Genomic DNA, 20,885 nt, shown 5'->3' on the forward strand with positions numbered 1-20,885 from the left:
TTTAAATGTTGTTAATGTCCGAATGTTATTTTATGATAGAAAAGAATTGAGCCCAAGAAAGAAGTTTTAAATAGTGTTTAAAAACAGGGCAACCAATTTAACTCAACTCTTTTTATCCAGGCGTTATTCATATTCATTATTCATAGGCGTTATACGTTATTCCTTGAATGGGATGACTTCATAGAAACGCATTTGACAGAAAGATCTCAGAGAGACTAAAAACTGTTAAAATATGACCGATAGCATCTGGATATAGTAGCTGTGCTGCTCACGTTATCTAACTGCAGTTAGAGTCTAGCTATCTATTATATAACAATAAACATTAACTATAGCGCGCTTCATAAAACACCAATTCTATTAATATTCCTGAGAGGTCAACTAATGCCATAAAATCTCAAAATATGCAGTAATTTCATCAATTTGCCAGCACGTGTACTTGAGATACACTGAAATGAATGGGGTTCAATGCTGGAACTATTGGTTGTTTGGAACTATTGGTCGCTCCATGAGACGCTTTACATCCGCATTCCGCAGTTCCTATGGAAGTCTATGGGAGTGTCGTAACTCTGTTTTTCAACGGCTCTGATCCCACCCAATAAAAGGTGCCGTGATGAAGAGATAATCAGTTATTCACTTCACCTGTCATAATGTTATGCCTTATCTGTGTAGGACCGTGAGAATATTGTGCAGCCCAACGTTTAGTGTTTTAACTTGGATGCCATGTTTCATTCATAAATGTATCACACCATGGGGGTAAAAATTTGCTGTGAATGTCATTTCATATTGACTGTAATAATGGCTATTGGCAACGTTGTGTCCCATAACTAATAGTTTGCCATCCGTCGACATGCTCCAGAGAGAAAGTCCCTAAATGCAACAAAAATTAACAGTCCTGCATCAATTATGTTAGCTGGATGTATAGATCATTAGATACTTCATTTATATCCAATTATTTGGCTTGGCTCATTACAAGTGATTAGTGTCCTAATCTAGTTATTTGTAGAAAACTAGGCTTTGCTGACCGTCTTGATTTGCTATTGCACACATGGTTTTGTTTTAAGTATAGATGACAACTGCTTTGCATACACATCAAGGATTTAGTAAGGTATGAACAATATATTTTTTTTATTTGTCAATCTTCATGGCATCTTTAGACAGGTCTGTTCCTCAAAAATACATGTGCGTAAGTGTTCAGATACTCCACAGTTATGGAAAAGGTAGATTACTCTTCAAAGACAAAAACTCTGGACTAACACCTACACAATCTTATAATGATCTTCAGGGGTATTATTCACCATCAAAATTTTATAGACTCTCACTCTTCTTCATTAAACAGTCTACTTGAATTCAAGGAGAACATGGGTACTTCACAAAAATGATTGGAGACAAATCCTATCCTATGAAGGGTCTGTTGACATTTAGCAAAATATTTAATTTCCCATTACCTGTTAGAGTGCAATATATACTGCACTGTGGAGGTTGTGTAAGGAAATGTTCAGACTGTGACAGCTCCAAAACTCTTAAAATACATTTGTGAGTGTGGGTGTGCTACTTTAACCCTCTCGAGTCGGCCGTCGCGCCGGCGTGATTGGCTTGCTTTATTTCTTATCAGTGCCAAAGAGACTCAAATAATTCTGGGTTTTTTATCATTCAGGCAAGTGTTATACATCATTACAATCTGTTAAATTTAAAAAAAAAAAAAGTTGTGTACAGTCACAATAAAAACATAATGTTTTGCTTTTTGTAAAATAAAGAAAACAAACATGATGCGCAATCTGCAGCCTCTCTGTCAAAGACGTTCATTCAGATAGTCTTCAGAAAAGGAACTCTAGCTTAGTGAATACTTGTCTCAAACATGAGACATATGTCTAAAGAAACGTTGAAATGTCAGGTTTTAAACAATGCAATCCAAATCGAAAACAAATATTCTGTGTTCATGTAATCTGTTCGAAAAGAGAGTGATGTCAGTCATCCGCGAGCCACTTCATTATCCGGTAATGCTACCACGCCCACGGATCACGCGCTCTTTCAGATTCAAATACTGATGATCCAGAGTCGACGCCCACACATCAACTCCATAGACTGTAAAAACTCATACAAACATCTAGTGAAGCGCTTTAACGTTACTTCAGCTATAGCCTAATGTTATTTTTTTTTATTTAATATCAAAGTTTGTTTTATCGATATCGAGTTTTGTTTTGTAGAAAGTACATTGTTTTGTTTTGTAGAAAGTGAATTGCTTTCTTTAATGTGAATTTTGTTTTGTATAAATTGTATCTTAATTTTAAATATTTATTATTTCATTTTTTAGCATGAGACTACTTTCAAAAACATAAATAGTACAAAAAATGTAGAAAAAATGCGCTTCTTAGTAATTTTTGTCTTGTTTCTAGTCTAAATATTTAAACATTCTTAAATCAAGATGCATTTACTAGATAAGTACAAATGTCCTTTGTCCTGTTGCTCTCAGTCACACACCTGAAAGCCTGCGGCACACCTGCAGCTCATTATGTTCTTTTGTCATCTCAGGTGATATCATACAGCATTATTCATTCGCTATCACGCCTCCTTGCATACGGGCTTTGTGAAGAATAACTGTCTTACAAATTTTAAATCAGTGTATTGTTTTATGTGAATGTGTTGGCTCAATGATTCTCACATCAGTTTGAAGCAAAAACTCTAGGCAAAAAAATAAAAAAAAAGTTTTAAAATTAAGGCCTCAAAACACACAATAGATATGTGTCAACAAGACTTTTGACTAATAGGTGTACTATTAGTCAAAAGTCTTGTTGACACATATCTATTGTGTGTTTTGAGGCCTTAATTTTAAAACTTTTTTTTATTTTTTTTAAAAAACCATGCATAAATATTTTTCTCTCAAAAATACAGTGTAATTACACTTTTGCCATTAATATATTTATACTGAAAAAAATATAAAAAATGTCAGAGCATGTCAAAACTTATAAAGGGCCCCAAAACAGCTCAGACTCATAGGTGTTAATTACATTACTTGGCTATCAACCTGTAGCTTTGCTTCTGGAATCAAATTTTTGGCACATCATCTTCATGACTTTTTACTCTGAGATAACAGAATCCTCAGAATGTTAATTAATGTACAATTAATTATGAAAAATAATGTGATTAAAAATGAATTCAGTTATTCCTTCTGATCTGTACATTAACTCTATAATTAGGAATTGTCCTGTCTTTGGAGCAATTCAATTTTAAAGGATTAGCAATGCACTTACAATATCCCATGCTTCTGACAGTATGCTATTTGTTTACTCCAGAGATGAAGTCCCTAAATGCAATGAAAATTAACAGTGCCCAGTCAATCATGTTGGTTGACTTTGTGGATCCTTTATATCACTAATTTATTTCCAATTATGTGACTTGGCTCATTACTAGGCAATTAGTGTCCTAATATAGTTATTTGTTGAGAAAAAACACTAGACTTAGATGGCTGTGTTGATTAGTACTTGATTTGACTATTACATGGATGATTTCATTTGAAATATAGTTGACACCTATAATTACTGATATCAGTATCAGTATTGAATATGACACCGTGCTCAAGTCTACCATCTTAGTCTACCAAAAATGCAGGTATCAGCTAATTCTAAAAAGAATGTATTGTATGTACTCATACAACTGTCCATTTTAATAATCATAATGAATATTCAAGCATCAGAGCATCTACTTTATTAGAGCATCATGCATCTACTTTATACATCATAAAGATTATTATTTTCTCTTTGGTCCTTATGCCTTTATTTTGTGCCTGTGGAATTGCACAGGGAATTCCACATTCATTTTTACTTACATAGTCTTTGAATTATACATGGGAGTGGTAAATAAAAGCCTAATGAACACTTTTGTAATACAAACAATATTGTTTTTACTGTTTTTTAATCTTAATCTAATTGTCTGTGCTCAAGACAGAACCAAATAAGAGTTTACCTTACACCTAATGCCCCATGCGACAACACTGAGAATACAACGCTCATTTGCACTGGTTTACAACTTGCTTTCTGTCATGTTACGGTATGCAGGGGCGTAGGAAATCAAGCTTGTGTAGCCAAAAGCATTCGTCTTCATGCTCAAGCTTTTTCACGCTTTGAACTTTTTGAACTGTTGTGTATGAACAGAACAGTCTGAGGTGCTGCAGCTCTTATGTGTAGTATAGACTTCATGTCAGACGAGTCTGATTGTTATTTAATCCTTGTTTGTTTTCATTACACCCATCCCAAACTTGGAGAGAATGGCGGCTTTAAGTACATTCATTTGAGATACTCCATTAGTTCTTGAATGAATAAATGAGGATTTGGCTTATTAACTAGCAAATGTCTAAGGCACTTTGACATTCTCTTTATTACAAGATACATTATCGCTTTTTTTACCTGTATCCTTCTCTTCTACCTCTCTCACCTCCATCCATCCCCCTTGTACCTCTGTGATGGAGTATTAAGCGTTCTCATTCTCCTTCATCAGGGCCAGCAGGATAGGTGAATTAGGCTGGGAGATTGAGGCTCTAAGCCGCTCTAATGCAGTCATTGACTCTGAGGCCTGCTGGAGCCGCCTGATGCTGCCTTGAGTGAATTAGACTTGGCCTTCTATACCTAAGAGAAATGGGCTTCCACCGGCGAGGTCCTGACCGCACCGAGCGAGAAGAGAAACACACAGCTTGACTGGCAGCTCGCTCTCTTCACCCTACACTTAAGATTGAGCAGCCGAAGAATCTGTGATTGAAAGTTATAATAATTTAGAGGAGTACGGTGGTGCTTTGTGATAGCATGGCTTGACCCCGCTGAAGAAAAATAAATAAACAACTCTGTGCAGCGATGCCTTCCCTTGTCTGCTAAACGCCAAGTAAAACTCCTTCCAGCAAAAGTTAAGGCTGTGGTTGGCCAATGCAACACTTCCTCCCGGGACGTATGTATATTAAGATGCTCAAATGTCTTCCGGTAGCCAACTAGCTGATTAAGCCCCTTGTTGTAAGCAAATTTATCACTGGGCATTGGCAAGTTGTTGTATTAGTTCATTGTCACCACATCACATAACTGCTAATTTGCATAGTAAAATATTTAGCAACTTTGTTAACGCAACTACATTGCACCTAATTAATTAAGAAATGTGTCTAATTGGTTTACATGACCTTAAACCGGTCATACATCTGATACAAAAGATTCTAAAGTAGGGGTGGCCCTGAAGGTCCCCTGTCCTATAGAATTTAGCTCCAGCCGCAATAATTCACACCTGTCTGTAATTTTCTAGCAAAGTTCTCAAAAATTTGGTTAGCTGATTGTGCTGAATTTAATCAGGGTTGGAGCTAAATTCTGTTGGACAGTGGACCTCGAGGGCTAGTGTGTCCCACACCTGTTATAAAGCATACCAAGAAACATGTCCGTGTGGATGACCCTAAAGCATCCATAAATTGCTAAGAAACATGTCTGATTGGTGTACATGATTTTAATGTGTCCAAATATAACCAAGAAACGCGTATGATTGGTCTATATGATCCCAAAGTGTCCATATATGACACCGGCTCAAAACACACTGGCTCAGTTCGGTTTTGACTGAGCTTAGTATTAATAAAGGGCTTCTAATTCGACAATTAGTTGTTTAGTGGTTCAGACTACCCACTAGTTTATTTAAAAAATGTATCTTGCTGCTGTGTATGTGCATGCAATCATTTTAACAAAATCTCTTTCTTCTCCACAGGGTCTAATGATTCTGCTCCAGAATCTACCAACAATGCACTGGGGAAATGAGGAAGTTAGCGTTCTTCTAGCTGAAGCTTACCGACTGAAGTTTGCCTTTGCTGATGCCCCTAACCATTACAAAAGATGAGGCTTTGCCCAGCACAATCACTGAATATCTCGACCCCTACTGACCTCGGAGGTGCCACTGTCTGTGTGATGATACTGAAGTGAAACAGTGACATTTTTATGGGGGTGGGAATGTGTACAGTGAACTGTTCCTGGAAGTTTTCCACATTTCTACTAATATCAGCACTCCGAATGCCATGAATCACCTGGATGTCAAAATCATGCGCTCTTGAAATACACTAATTTAATCTTTCTTTCTTTTTTTTTCTTCTTGAATTTATCCATTTCTAAGATTTTTTTTATTCCCTGAATCTGTGGAAAAGTTCATTTAAACGACAGGATTTGGCAATACTAGAATGCAACGGTAGGATGGATACTGACCCAATTGATTCATGGCAATAATTACTGAGAAAACATGGTTTATAAACATTTGCAGTAAGATCGTTTGGTTTAAACAGCGCCTACGAACACTTATTTTAACCATGGTCTACCTCAGGAAGTGGCCAGAATTTGTAGGGTGATCATTTTGGTGATCATGAGAGCAGTGCCCTTGAGGCATTGGAACGGAGTCAATAAAATTTGCCTTATTTTGGCTGCTTGAGATTTGCGAGGCACACAGTCAAGAAGGGGGGCTGGAGACAAAATCTGAATTGATCCAATTTCTGCTTTCTCTGTTGCTCATGGTACTGTCATTTTGACGTCCCAATTTGATAAAGCTATAATAATCTGTACTGTCTGTACAATGCTGTCATTAATGGATGTGTTTGGGGGTCTCAGCTTCTGACTTTTGACATTTTGTCAGTATTTGAACAGTGCGCTGCTTCAATCATGTCATCAGGCTTTTAAATTTGCGTGCCAGTTCTTACAACTAAATAGAAGTGAAACTGCACTTGATAAATCTATTTCCATTCTTTTTGTACAAGATATATTCTGAAAATTAGCTTTTTTTTAATTATTTCTTCTTTTTTTATATACTGTTTACATGAGCCCATTAAGTTGTGCCTAACCCTAGAGATTGACGACATCACAGATATTTATTTTACATTCATGATCATTTAGCATAACATTTGCCTTTACAACATTCACTTCTGCATCAACAGTGAATTCAGCAGCTCTTATCCTTTGGCTGTTTGATGGGCCATAGAATTGAAAGAGTTTACTGTAACTGACATTCAGTGCCTGGACAACATGGAGTTCAAGCTACGTGGGGTGCTGGGAGATTTTCTGGATACCAAGCTTCTTGACTTAGTTTCTTTAAACTACAGATATGTCAGAATGGATTTTAAAAGAGGTGTGAATGAAATGATCTTGAATTAAATAGCTTTGTACAGAATTATCATGTTTTTCAAAGATATGTAAATAGAAAAATGTGTAAATAAATGCTATATATATATAAAGATATATGATTATCATTTGTTTAATATTTGGTTTGTTATAGGAATAATGATGGGTTTGTTTTTTCAATTGCAACAGAATCATGCACCACAAGTACAATAACATTTCTCGAGGTTAAAATCAATGTGTTTAAACTTGCCTTTGTTGCCATTTTTGCTACTTTTATTTGTAAGCACAATATATATGGGGTGATCAGGACCCTGGTTTTAGACATGCATTATTGATAGATTTTTTGTTTGTTTGTTAATGTGAGAAGAGAGTATGGAGGGATACAGCCGATTTCACAAAATTACCTTTAATCAGACAGTTCGATCGGACTTGCATTACCCTGTATCACCCTTAAAAATCTCATATCCATACTGTACCCTCATTAAAGCGGTTTCAAACCCATGTTTTCAAAATCACCATAATTTTTACTGTTTTTATATGGGGTAGGAAGTAGTCAGGTCCCTGTGGCCGCATGCTGCAGGTTTGCTGATTAGAGTCTTAATATGCGTGCTGCATGCAGGGCGGGAGTTCCTCTCATTAGACTGACTGATGTTCACAGTGGCAGGTAATTAACGGCCCGCAGCAGCTCTGCCGGGCCATTCACATGAATTAAAAACACATTCAAATCACCATGGCGCCTGCATCTGAGATGTGCCATAAAATGAGAACCTGCAAGAGTGATGGGATATGGAGTTTATCACAGAATGAATGCCGAGCTGAATCCACTTGCATTTGCGAATTTGCATGACGTTATCGTTATTAAAGTAATTTTCCGGGTCCAGTAAGTTAAGCTCAATGGACAGCACCTATGACGTGTTGTTCATCATTTGTCGCTCCCTTTGCAAAAACAAGCAAAATAATATTTTAAGTGGCACTGTGTCCTGAGGGAAGTGTGCAACTAATAATATGTCTACAATGAACAAAACATTACTGTAACACAATGAATCATAGCTTACCAGAACATGTTTGATTTTGATCACACTTTAGTTTAGGGTCCAATTCTCACTATTAACTAACTATTAACTATGACTTTTGCCTCAATGACCTCCTAATTACAGTTTATATAGTTAGTTGCACATATTAATGCATTATTCTGCATTAACAGTACTTATTGGGCAGGATTAATGGATGTATAATATGTCTATGCAGAATAAGGCATTAATATTTGCTTATTAATGCCTTATTCTGCATGACCATATTCTACATCCATTAATCCTGCCTAAAAAGTACTAAGTATAAGTACTTATAAACAGTCAATATCCTAATAATATGCAGACTAATAAGCCACTAGTTCATAGTGAGAATAGGACCCTAAACTAAAAGTGTTGCCTTGATTTTTTTAAAATGTAAATTTATATGGAGCGGTTGTGGGGTTTTTTTTTGTGTATTTTTGCGCTAATGAGATTTCACAGTGAGCAGGCTCTAGTAATGTGCACCAGATGCAAAAATGCTTCTGATGATTCTAGTAAGTTTTGGGGGGGATTATCACCAGGAATCTCTAAAATCACTCACAAATTTAGGAGGAATAAGTAAAACCATAACATTATGAATTTTGTTGGTTCCCTTTTGCTGCCAAAACAGCCTGGACCCATCGAGGCATGGACTCCACTAGACCCCTGAAGGTAGGGTGACCATATTTTGATTACCGCAAACCAGGACACTCGGCCCAGCAATGATATACTCAAATGATACTCAAAGTTTACTCAACGGTTCCTTATTAATTTCAATACATTTAAAGTATGCCCCCTCTGTATGGATAGACAATTGTTATATTAGGGCCAGGACAGGACTTGAAAACAGGACATGTCCTGGGAAAACAGGATGTTTGGTCACCCTACCTGAAGGTGTGCTGTGGTATCTGGCACCAAGATGTTAGCAGCAGATCATTTAAGTCCTGTACGTTACGAGGTTGGGTCTCCATGGATCAGACTTGTTTGTTCAGCACATCCCACAGATGCTCGATTGGATTGAGATCTGGGGAATTTGGAGGACAAGTCAACACCTCAAAATCGTGCTCCTCAAACCATTCCTGAACCATTTTTACTTTGTGGCAGGGCGCATTATCCTGCTGAAAGAGGCCACAGCCATCAGGGAATACATTTTCCATGAAAGGGTGTACATGGTCTGCAACAATGGTTAGGTAGTTGGTACTTGTTAAAGTAACATCCACATGGATGGCAGGACCCAAGGTTTCCCTGCAGAACATTGCCTCCGCCGGCTTGCCTTCTTCCCATAGTGCATCCTGGTGTGTTCCCCAGGTAAGCGATGCACACCCGGTCATCCACATGATGTAAAAGAAAATGGGATTCATCAGACCAGGCCACCTTCTTCCATTGCACTGTGGTCCAGTTCTGATGCTCACGTGCCCACTGTTGGTGCTTTCGGCGGTGGACAGGGGTCAGCATGAGGGTGACTGGTCTGCGGCTATGCAGCCCCATACGCAACAAACTGTGATGCACTGTGTATTCTGACACCTTTCTATCAGAACAAGCATTAACTTCTTGAGCAATTTGAGCTACAGTAGCTCGTCTGATTGATCGGACCACACGGGCCAGCCTTCGCTCCCCACGTGCATCAATGAGCTGGTTTACCACTGTGCCTTCCTTTGATCACTTTTGATAGATACTGACCACTGCAGACCAGGAACACTCCACAAGAGCTGCAGTTTTGGAGATGCTCTGACCCAGTCGTCTAGACATTTTGGCTCTTGTCAAACTCGCTCAAATCCCTATGCTTGTCCATTTTTCCTGCTTCTAACACATTATCTTTAAGGACAAAATGTTCACTTGATGCCTAATATATCCGACCCACTAACAGGTGCTGTGATGAAGAGATAATCAGTGTTTTTCACTTCACCGGTCAGTGGTCATGTTATGCCTAATTGGTGTAGTTCTTTCAAGTAAGAATTTAATAAGAACTTATTATAAGTAAAACAAAAATGTAAAAATAAATATGGTGTATTAGTTGTTGTTGTTTTTTTTATTTCAAATACTTAGTCACTTATGGAACATGGAACAGATATAATGAAAGTAATATATAATATAATAAATAAAGATTTAAAGGCATTAAATATAATTTATATGAATAACAGTATCAATATGGTTGTCTGTTTTTTGAGCATGTTAAAGCATTACATCTTTATTTGTTATATTATATAGGCTTAAGCTAGAATAGGGAGAGAATTGAGAAAATAAAAAAAATTATTATTAAAGAGCACCTATCATGGAATTTTGAAATTTACCTTTCATGTAGTGTGTAACATAGATCTAAGTGAACAAAAACATCCTGTGATAGCTTGAAATATGACAGTGCACCTTATATATAGTTATTTTCTTTCAAAAGTAAGAGTCGACTCGGAGTCATTTTTAAGAATCGTTAGAAGACCGAAGCTTTTTCTCTGACTAGATGACGTCAACTTGTCAAGTTATTTGAATACGATACGCCCACTTATTGCGCTCCAAGACACCAGTGAAAACTAGAAAACATCATGGCCACGAGACGCTGTGTTCTGAAGTGAGACTCAAAAGCAAACTTTTTTCATCTGCCCAAGGATGAGCATTTGAAGACAAACCATACATCGTCGCGATTGAGTGTTTATTATTAGTCGTCAAATGTATGTTTCGCGATCTCAGGAAGCTTTTATTATGGACTTTTATTATGGCACATGGTATCTTCTTCGTCTGTCTGTACCATATATGGATTACATGTGCACAGAGCGCCCTCCGGCTGCCAGTATGAATTGAAAACAACACATAAGAGACTCAATCGCTCATGATTAGGCTATTTCTGCCCATTTTGAGGAAGTATTGAATAAAAAATACTCCTCTGTTTAGAAATTTGACAGACATCTGAGAATCTACCAATATTTCTCCTCATCTGCACACTTTTGAACTAAAAGCCCTGAGGGATGTTGATTTGTCGCGAGTCTTCGTGAGGAGAATAGAGGAGTTTTTTTATGAATGAGATCAGCTGAGGCTCATATTACAATCAAACAGTACCGACGCGGTTTTCATATTCATAACTCCTGACACATATTAACAAATTACTGTCATTATAAGACTTTGATGGGCGTTCCGTTTCCGAGAATATCTGCACAGACTATACCAATCACAACTGACTGGGTCATCGGACCAATCACCGCAGATTAGCGTCACGTAAAGGCGGGGTTTTGAAAAGTGAATCACTAAAGGAATCATTTGAGAATCGCTGTCAAAACAGGTAAAAATAAATGCATATTATAAGAAAACTAAAGTCTTTTTTGTCATTGCATGCATGCAAAACTGTTGTTGGGGACTTCTAAAACAATATTTGGAACATTTTAAATGCCATGATAGGTGCTCTTTAAGACGAGGTTGTGCTCACGGAAGAGATGAGTTTCCAGCTGTCAATGTTTTAATACACCATATTTTTCGCTTTCATTTACTTATATATTTATTTTTTTGCATTTCTGATTTCAATCTGACCTAAAAAAAAAATTAATAAAAAAACAGCAGCGGTGTACATTTAAAATGTAAAATTAAAAGTAGTCATGTCATCATGAAATTTCAATTAAATTAAACTTTTTGGAGAGAAACTTAAAAGATAGCTAAAACATTCAATTTTACTCAGTAGGCCTAATGGTTTTACAGTTTCAGGGTTTTACTTATTCAATAAGTGCAGAGATATAATTAATGTACTTACTACGATTTCAACACTGTGTAGCTTCTGTTCCCTTTCAAGTACTGATATACTGGTTAAGGTCATTTTGGTGTTGAACATTTTTCTCATTCTAGCTGGTTTCTAAAAGCTATGGAGCTCGAATGCCCAGGGAAAAACACAAAATACACCAGCTAATGTGATTACTGATGATTTCTTACCACCCAGTGACAGCCATGTAAAAGCCATCTACAATACTGCACACATTACAGCTCTAGAAATGAAAAGGATGATAACAAATTACCCATATGCTGTGATTTCACATCTAATTCACGTGGTATTTTTCAGTTTTGATGAATTTGCATAACACTTTTAGTTTTGTAGGTAGCACTACATTGATTATTTTGTCTTACAAGGTGGCATAAGGATTCTTGCACTGTAAGAAAACAAATCAGCAGAAAAACGGAAAAGGTACTGTTAATTTTCTGCCACGACATTATCTGTTAGGTTTACGTAAATGTATTGTAACCGAACACAACACAATGCAATGCATAATTTAAAAAAAAACACCTGTAAAAAAAATCAATACGAAAATAAATCATCAGTGAATAAGGCCAAATTACATTTAAATTGCAGTGAAACAAATTAAGGTGTAAAGTCAAAGTGGAAGGGAAAAAAAGGGGTGAAAAATCTTCAGGAATGCAAAAGCCATTATGGCATCACAAACTGACATTTACATTTTGAAAAAGCCTGCTGATCATTCTTGTCAGCGATTTATTTTTATTTTTTTCTTGGCCAGTCATTTCCGAAGGAATCCATCTGGAATTGTGCATCATGGTGCAGATTTCCCCATGCAGATTTTGCAACAGGTTATAATTGGTCATGCAAATTTGCTGAAAATGCATTCATGTGATAATACCTTATCACTGTGTCAACACCGGATGTGTCCATTTGTCCTGTTGTCGGGTGTAGTTTATCAGAAATAGTAAGGGGCTTAAGTTTACAGTTGGTTTATTGTTAGTGACATGCCACGCCGTATCCAGTGTAGACACAGATGGTACCACTTTCTATGAAGCCTAACGCATTATAAGGGAATTCTTAATGCATTATAATACATGCATAATGCCTTATTGTACATCTTCCATGCACGCTCTAAATGTTGTATTGTGTATAAGGTTGTTTATAAGGCATTATGCATGCATTATAATGCACCCTAACCCTTATGATGCATTATAAATACAGGCTTTATAGAAAGTGTTACACATGTGGTATAAATAATGGTGCAAAGCATCTAAAGATGGCATTTATTTTACCACATGCATTATTTTTAATAAGCTTTAACAGATGGGAAGATTATAAGCAAATAATTACTTAAAATTTGGTCCATTTTAAGTTGAAATATAACACTTTTAAAATAATTGTTTCTCGTTTTTTTAAGCTTGTCAGGATCTTTCCCCTTTTACTTTCATTGTATGAAAAAAAGTAGCTTCGACCTTCTGCAAGTTCAGCAGAAGTACTGGTTTAGAATTAGATGAGGGTGAGTACAAGATAACAGAATTGTCATTTTCTCAGTGAGTTATTGCTTTAAAGCCTATGTGACTTTGACTGCATCTGACGAATGCATCTGAATTATGAGCTGCATGTGAGCAAGACCTTATTAGTTCAGTAGCATAAACTCACTTATCTTCTGATTCTGACCTTCCATCATGCCCAGACCAAGAGCATCAGATTACGGTTTCTAATGGCCATTGCTCTTGAGTCTGCGAGATCAAATACATATATAGCCTCTGAAGGTTGTTTTCACAGAAATGATTGAGCAGGACAGACTCACAGAGACAAATGCTGACATTCCAGCTCTGAATCAATTTCAAAAGGCCCTACTCATCTGTCCTTGGACTATATGTCCTCTATCAGCGCTGGTCATATATCTGTTACTCAGCAGACTGCGGCAGAATCATCTGAGCGCTGACGTGTTCTGTGATTAAGACACAGGAACATTAGTGCAGGTCACGTCAGAACATAATTGCCTTTTGTATATGTGCACCATTACGGCCTGAAGAGAATGTACAGTCCTACTAATGGCATCACTATTATTATTGCTCACAGTTAGGGTTAGGGAGTTGTACAAACTCATAACACTATTTAAATTTGATGGATTACTTGTCCCGCACCACTAGTACTACATACTTGGATTATAACTTGACATGGCTTTGATCATATAACAATTTTTACAGCATCAATAAGTTCATGTTTTACTTATAGGTGCAGTGTGCGGTATTTATGAGGATCTATTGACAGAAATGCAATATAGTATACATAACTATGTTTTCAGTGGTGTATAAAGTCCTTACATAGTGAACCGTTGCTTTAATTATCTTAGAATGAGCCATTTTTGTCTACATACACCGCGGATCCCCTTACAGTGATTTTTTTCCCTGTGCCAGCCACCGTAGCTTCTCTATGTGCTTTGAAAGGGAGGGGTGAGCAGTGGGCGGTTGCAATTTGCAACCTCATCACTAGATGCCGCTAAAATGTACACAGTGCAAGACTTCTTCATAAGAATGCATATGCACATATGGACAAAAATAAATCGATACAATTACTTTTGGAGCATTAACCTTTTAGTGCCACACACTAGACATTTCATTTCTGAACTGCCGCAATATGTACAACAACCATAAAACGTTGCCATCTGTTTCAGATCAATCTCAACATACTTTTTTTTTCGCCACTCACTGGACTTTTCACTTCGAATGTAACAGTGAGTTGTTACATGTCCCTTATTAATTCACATTCTTGGATATTATTTGCATATTAACAATTCCAATTAGTGGTATTTTATGAATATATTTTAATGGAAATTACCAAAATGTTACCATTGACATGCACAAGAAGTTAGGAACATCAACCAAATGGATAGTTCACCTTAAAATTAAAATGATCCCTTGATTTACTCACCCTCAAGCCAGGTGTATTCTATCTTTCAGACAAATACAATTGGAGATATATTAAAAAATAGCATCACTTTTCCCAGATTTGTAATGGTAGTGAATGGGCGTCCTGATTTTGAAGCCCAAAAAAGTACATCCAGCCATCATAAAATTAACCCATAAGGCTCCAGGTTGTCGGTGAGCGGGATTAACATAATGACGGCACGTCATGGAGTTGCGGAGGTTCCGTGTGCTACTCGTAAAACATAGAAGCTGACGAACAGCTGTCTTTTGAATCAGCTTTGGCCGCGACTCTGGAAGACTTGGAGTTAAGCATTTCTTTGAGAAAAGAACAAAGAACGGCACTGAAGTCATTCTTAAGAAAAGATGATGTTCGAAGTTTTGCCTACCGGATACGGCGAAAGTTTATCTCATGGCGCTATCCAACTGAGTGCAGAGGGAATTTGAAAGACAACCGTTTATCCCGCCCCTCGGATTGAGCCCTGTCCATGATGAGTTTCCAGACCCAACATCTTGATGTGGGTCTGGCTTGTCAGGCTACCGTTGTCCTTCAATGTAAACACACTAGATGGATGTGTTTGATCGTGCTCACGTCTCACGTCTTTTGCAGCGTATTGTGCATGATAAGGCATTCTAAAAATTTGGTGCTCAAGTTAAAGTCTCTAGAATTTGCCCTTTTTTTTGTTACACTGACCTGCATCTCGTGTTTTCAACAGCAAAAACGTGTTCTGTGTGATCCGGCCCTTAGTTATAACCAAAGAAAACCTGTCCATTAATAAAACCTGAGCAACCAGATAGCAGTGCTGGAGAATATATCACACATGTAGCAAATTATACTGGGAAACACCATCTCTCTTTCATAGGATTCTAGTTCAAAGGACACAAACTGTTTGATTAGGTATTGGTGTGGGTATCTTGTTATGCAGCTTACCTGTATTTCCCAAAACACTTTTCTCTCAAAGGGACAAATAAAGTATAAGTATATAGGTATATAAAGAAAATGTAAAAAGTTTGTTTTATTTTTGCTCTGGCAGTGAATTCCATGTCACTTACTGCTTCCAAAAACAGTAAGCGACATGGTGCAATAACTATCAAAGCTTCCCTGCATCTGCTATTTGTTGTTCGCCTGAAACATTTGGTTAGGTCTGTTATCTCTGCCTGGCTGTGTCCTCCATGTTTCATCAGATTGCCCTGTTTCGCCCGCTATGACATCTGTGTGACACTGCTGTGGCTTCCCCTTCCACATCAGGCTGAGCTGGGTACTGCTCGCCAAAAACCTTGCGGTGAATCACAACGCCTTTTGGCCTTCATTATTCGCCCTGCCTCGTTAGCAGAAATGATTAATATTAATCCTGTTTTAGTGAGGAGCATTGCTGCATTTTAAGCAGAAAGCATGTGGGTTGAGGATAGCGTCTAGGGAGAACCTAAAGATATAACGCACAAATAATCCATCGCCCACACGTCAAGATGTGCAGCTGGTTCTATGCCTGCCTGTGATGGATCTATGCATTTTCCATGATGGTCACCTGAGGGATTATGCTTTGGATTATGAACTGCATCGTTAACAGAGTTGCACTCAATGATGTAGATCTGGTAGAACCGCATAAATTGGCAGGTATTCCAGTAAAAGGTCAACAGTTCAGAAGGTTAATGTCCTGAGGTTAATACACCTTTCAAGTACACAGTTTAACATCTATTCTAGAAATGTCTCTAAAATAGAAGCTTGTTAACCGGTGACCTGAATCAAGTGCTTAGTATGGATATTTTTCAGTTTGATTAACCAAATTGAGTCCTCTTAGCATGTGATATTCACACATAGATGATATGCACAAAATATTTGATAATATTGAACAAATGGAGTCGTAAAAATCATATTAATCATGTTAGCTCTTTCAGAGAAGAGTTTAGCATGTACAAGATGATGATTTAGTTGCCATAGGTCAATATCGCAAAACATAAAAGTTTGTCATCTATCCCCATAAAAGTTTTCTTTATTGTGCAAATCTAATTGTGTCAATCGGTGTCATAAAATCCTTCAGTATCAAATATATATGAGGACCACACATTGGCCCAATGACTGAATCCAATGGTGTGGGTGAAGGTATAATGCATGTAGATCTTCTATTTGTTCGCTTATTTTGTAATGATTTTGTTTCAATTCGACTCTAGCTCTGTATTTCATCTGACTCCAAATTCAAATGACTCAAAAAGAGACTAAGGGTATGTTTACACGACAACGATGTACTAAAAACATGGATCCGCGAAAATGACAAAAAACGCTGTATTATTCATGTCAGGCCAGTTGGCAATGTCATTTTGTAAAGAAACACTACGCTTCTATAGACTGAACGTGTAATACGCACACACATGACGTCACCGTTTTCATGAATTCCTATAATTTCCTGGACACAATATTATTGGAAACGCAAATATAACATTTTATTTGTCAAGTAAAACTGTATCATGCTAATTACATAATTAAACAAGTCAAAGGTCCAAGATCCCATGCAAATGGAACACTAATCACCATTACCATGACTTCAAAACAATTACAGTACAATAAAATATCATTTCTTACAGTGGCATGGTTAAAGACAACTATATAATGTGAATTCACAGTAAAACAAGAGCAGTAAATTACTGTGATGTCAGTATCATTTTGCTGTTAATTAACAGTAAGTAGTGAGAAAATGACCCAGCATGCATTCATTTCAATGTACATTTCTGACTACAGTAATTTATTGGTAAATAATACTCTTTAATACTGTAAATTCCTGGCAATTTTTTACAGTGTACATAACATAAATTGCTCAAAGAGTGAGAGATGCATACCTGACAGCAGAGAGACACACAGCAGTTGTGTGAGTGTTCTGGGTGCAGGACACTGACACAGCACTGTGCACACTGGTTACAGAATCCCAATTACTGTTCTGCCACTTTCCCATAAATACCCAGACCAGAACAAAGGAATCTTCAAATCTAAGTTGTAAATTAGAGAAGAATTAGTGTTAGTAATATGCGTCTATAGGCGGGTGCACTCTGCTTATTACACACACAGGGCACACAAGCAGCAGCACACAAACATTTTTAAATATTAAAAATAAAAGGATTCCTCTCTGGAGAAGCATTCAGTCTTTCCACTCGCAAATTCCGCCATGTAAAATGAAAATTGGCTACTTTTTTAACCAATCGTGTCAAAACAAACATGTATTTAAACTGACTCGTCAGGTTGAGGGTGTCTCTATTCCGCTTTATAAATAGCGAATCTGCCATGGTGCAAGCACAACTGGCTTTTAAAGGGAATGGGAGATGAGATTCTGATTGGTTTATTGCTCGTTACGCCCAAAACACACCCTTTTGGACCATGCGCCTGGTGTGCAGACCGTTTTTTCCATCGTTAAACTAGCAAAACTGGATTCGGACATGCCCTAAGTGCACCTGCCCCATGTGCTTCACACCATGCGCTCGTTAAAATAGGGCCCTGTGTCACAAGTACATCGGTCCTCCCTCACTACTGCACTCCCTCACACCTAAGACTACATTTCCCAGCATCACCTGCACCTTACACCAATCACCAGCCATCAAGAACACTTTAATACCACACACTTCTCACTCCATCATCGTCTGGTCTATGACAAGGACTACAAACCTGAATGCTATTCTCCAATGAGTTCCTAGTATCTGATTCCCCAACAATCCTCTTCTCTGCCAGAAAGATGCATTCGGTTCTCATTTTCATCTGGTCTATCAAGTTTGCTTTCCTGCCTGTCCCGTTTCTGCTACACTGCAAAATAAACCTGCTACTCTCACCATATTGATGTCGTCATACCAAGTATTTCCTGACACACTGTTAGTAAGAGGACTTTTACAGTGTAATTCAACAAGTGGAAAGGTAACTCTATCGCCTGTAACTTTATGTGCATTTGAAAGAAGCAGATCTCTTATGTTAAAGCATGTCGTCATTGCTGGCTGTCGATATATAATTGAAAATGAATATGGATGTTCTCATTTAAAAGAGCGCCACTTGGTCCCGCCTGCAATAAATGTCAGAAAGTATTGATAAGCTCAGGGGTCATGAAGTATGGATTTTTAGAATAATTTAGTTACCTTGTAAAAATGTCCTTTTGTCAGCAGGTTTTTATTTAAGTTGTCCCAAGGGAATTTTTTTTAAAAATCTGTGTTTAATGTGGCTAAGCTAACAGTGCTCACACAAGTCAAACTGCAGTGATTAATGGACACTGAGCAGACGCTGACGTGTGATGATGTGTGACCCAGACACCCTGTGCAGAAAAGGTCCTTCTGTTCTCACTAAAGAGAACTTTAAACACAAAATGGTGTTAACCTTCAATGGATTAACTAACAATGACCAGTACAGTTTTACAACATTTAAGAACCTTTGCTAATATTGGTTATTAAAAATATTCATGTTAGTTCACAGTTATTAGTGAATGTTGAGATTACATTAGCTTAGATTAATAAATGTGGTGACACTTTTATCATTCTTAGGTGACATAGTTACATGTACACTAACCATAAAGCAAATATTAACCCTATAGGAAGTGCATGGTCATTAATATTATTCCACAACAATCCAATCAACCAATCAGATTTGAGGGACAAGTTTACAGTTTATGTCAAGTTTAGGCTTAGGTGCCTCTACTTCAGTGTTATCCACCTATCATTTTAGGGATAACTTATTAGTTCTCTTATAGGTTATGTTTAGGGGTAAGGATATGGTTGGTACAGACAGGAATGTTGTTCCATGATAAACAAAATATGTTGACCCAGGAACGTGTCTAACTCTGCAAAATTAGGACGTGAGAGGTGACACAGCTTACCCATTTACACTTACTCTGCTCTCCCATAATGTTACACATTTTTTACTTCAAAGCTGAAGATTATGTTGACTTTATTCACCAAGCACTCTTTTAAACTCATCCAGAGTTAATCACAGCGATTTATTTCTTTGCTAAGTCTCCGGTGGCATTTCAGTCTAGACGGACGTTGTTTTCATGGCAGATGTTGTTTGTGACCTTTACAGGAAACGGCAGAAAATTGTTATAGCACAAATAGCCAGCAGTAGTTAAGCAGCTGGGACAGATTTTCTGGGTAATGAATGCCCCTCTGAGACGCCACTTAAAACGGGACGTGTGTCAAGCCTATAGAGTTACTTTTGCCCTTACTTTGTCCTGTGCCGAACAGACATGTTCATTTGTTGTCGCGAAGGTCTGAATAAATGCAACGTTTTTCTTCGTTTCGGTTTAAATCTCATTATACATTTGCATTTCAATGCGACAAGATGTTCATTATGATTCAATAATGCCAATTATGAAGGGAAAGTGAATATCATCTCACATGGTTTCATTTCAAACATCTCATCTGTTTAATATGATCCCTTATGTTTGAGCTTTAGATTGAGGCACCTCTACAGGCCACGAATACTAATAGAGCTTGTTAGATTTCAGATTTGCATTTCTCAGCGGTCTGCGTGATATGCTGACTTCATGATATGACGATGCATGAAACAGCAGCTCTAATGGGGCAATGGATGGAGCCAGAGTTAATGTACTTATAGATAATGTAAGACCCTTTTAGTGATATTTATGGAAGACAGTTATTCATTCTATCTATATCTAGTAAAGTATGGGTCTCCAAAATCTCTGATTTGTACAACTGGGTTTAACTTAATTGATTTTGCTAAAATATTTTTTTTACTTTTCAACCCTCCCCACCTGCCTAAAAAAGACATAACTGAACTAATGGGACCTTGTTATACACCATAGATTTAGCTGTGATCTTTGAGTCATTTCTTTTAACTTTATTGTTTTGCACATTTCATGCTAATTTTGCAGAATTAAGTATGCCATATTCATGCCTTATACACTCATCTAGAGCAATAAAGAATCTTATTAGCCTGCATGTCAGTCAGAATAGACATGTCTAAAGATTCCCTGTCTTCTCATGTCATTCTTTTCCATACAATAACTGTGAACGGTTAATGAGGCTTTAAAGAAAAAAGAGCCTAAAAGCATGACTCATATGCTATATTCCACGTTCTCCGAAGCTGTACAATGATTAACAAACCTAT

The 20,885-nt window shown here is 37.3% G+C and overlaps 1 protein-coding gene across 3 annotated transcripts in view; it reads left to right on the top strand.

Annotated features, from left to right (window-relative positions):
- tbc1d22a (TBC1 domain family, member 22a) overlaps window positions 1-7,620 on the top strand; it is a 190,682-nt gene extending 183,062 nt beyond the window's left edge. For all 3 annotated transcript variants that reach the window (XM_079817527.1, XM_079817529.1, XM_079817528.1), the window contains one exon: window positions 5,722-7,620. In XM_079817527.1, coding sequence (XP_079673653.1) covers window positions 5,722-5,850 — 129 coding nt within the window. In that variant the 3' untranslated portion in view covers window positions 5,851-7,620. The remainder of the gene's footprint in view (window positions 1-5,721) is intronic.
- Window positions 7,621-20,885: the final 13,265 nt, after the last annotated feature.

The sequence above is a fragment of the Gobio gobio genome, assembly GCF_949357685.1.
Source record: "Gobio gobio genome assembly, chromosome: 5".
Classification (NCBI taxonomy): domain Eukaryota; kingdom Metazoa; phylum Chordata; class Actinopteri; order Cypriniformes; family Gobionidae; genus Gobio; species Gobio gobio.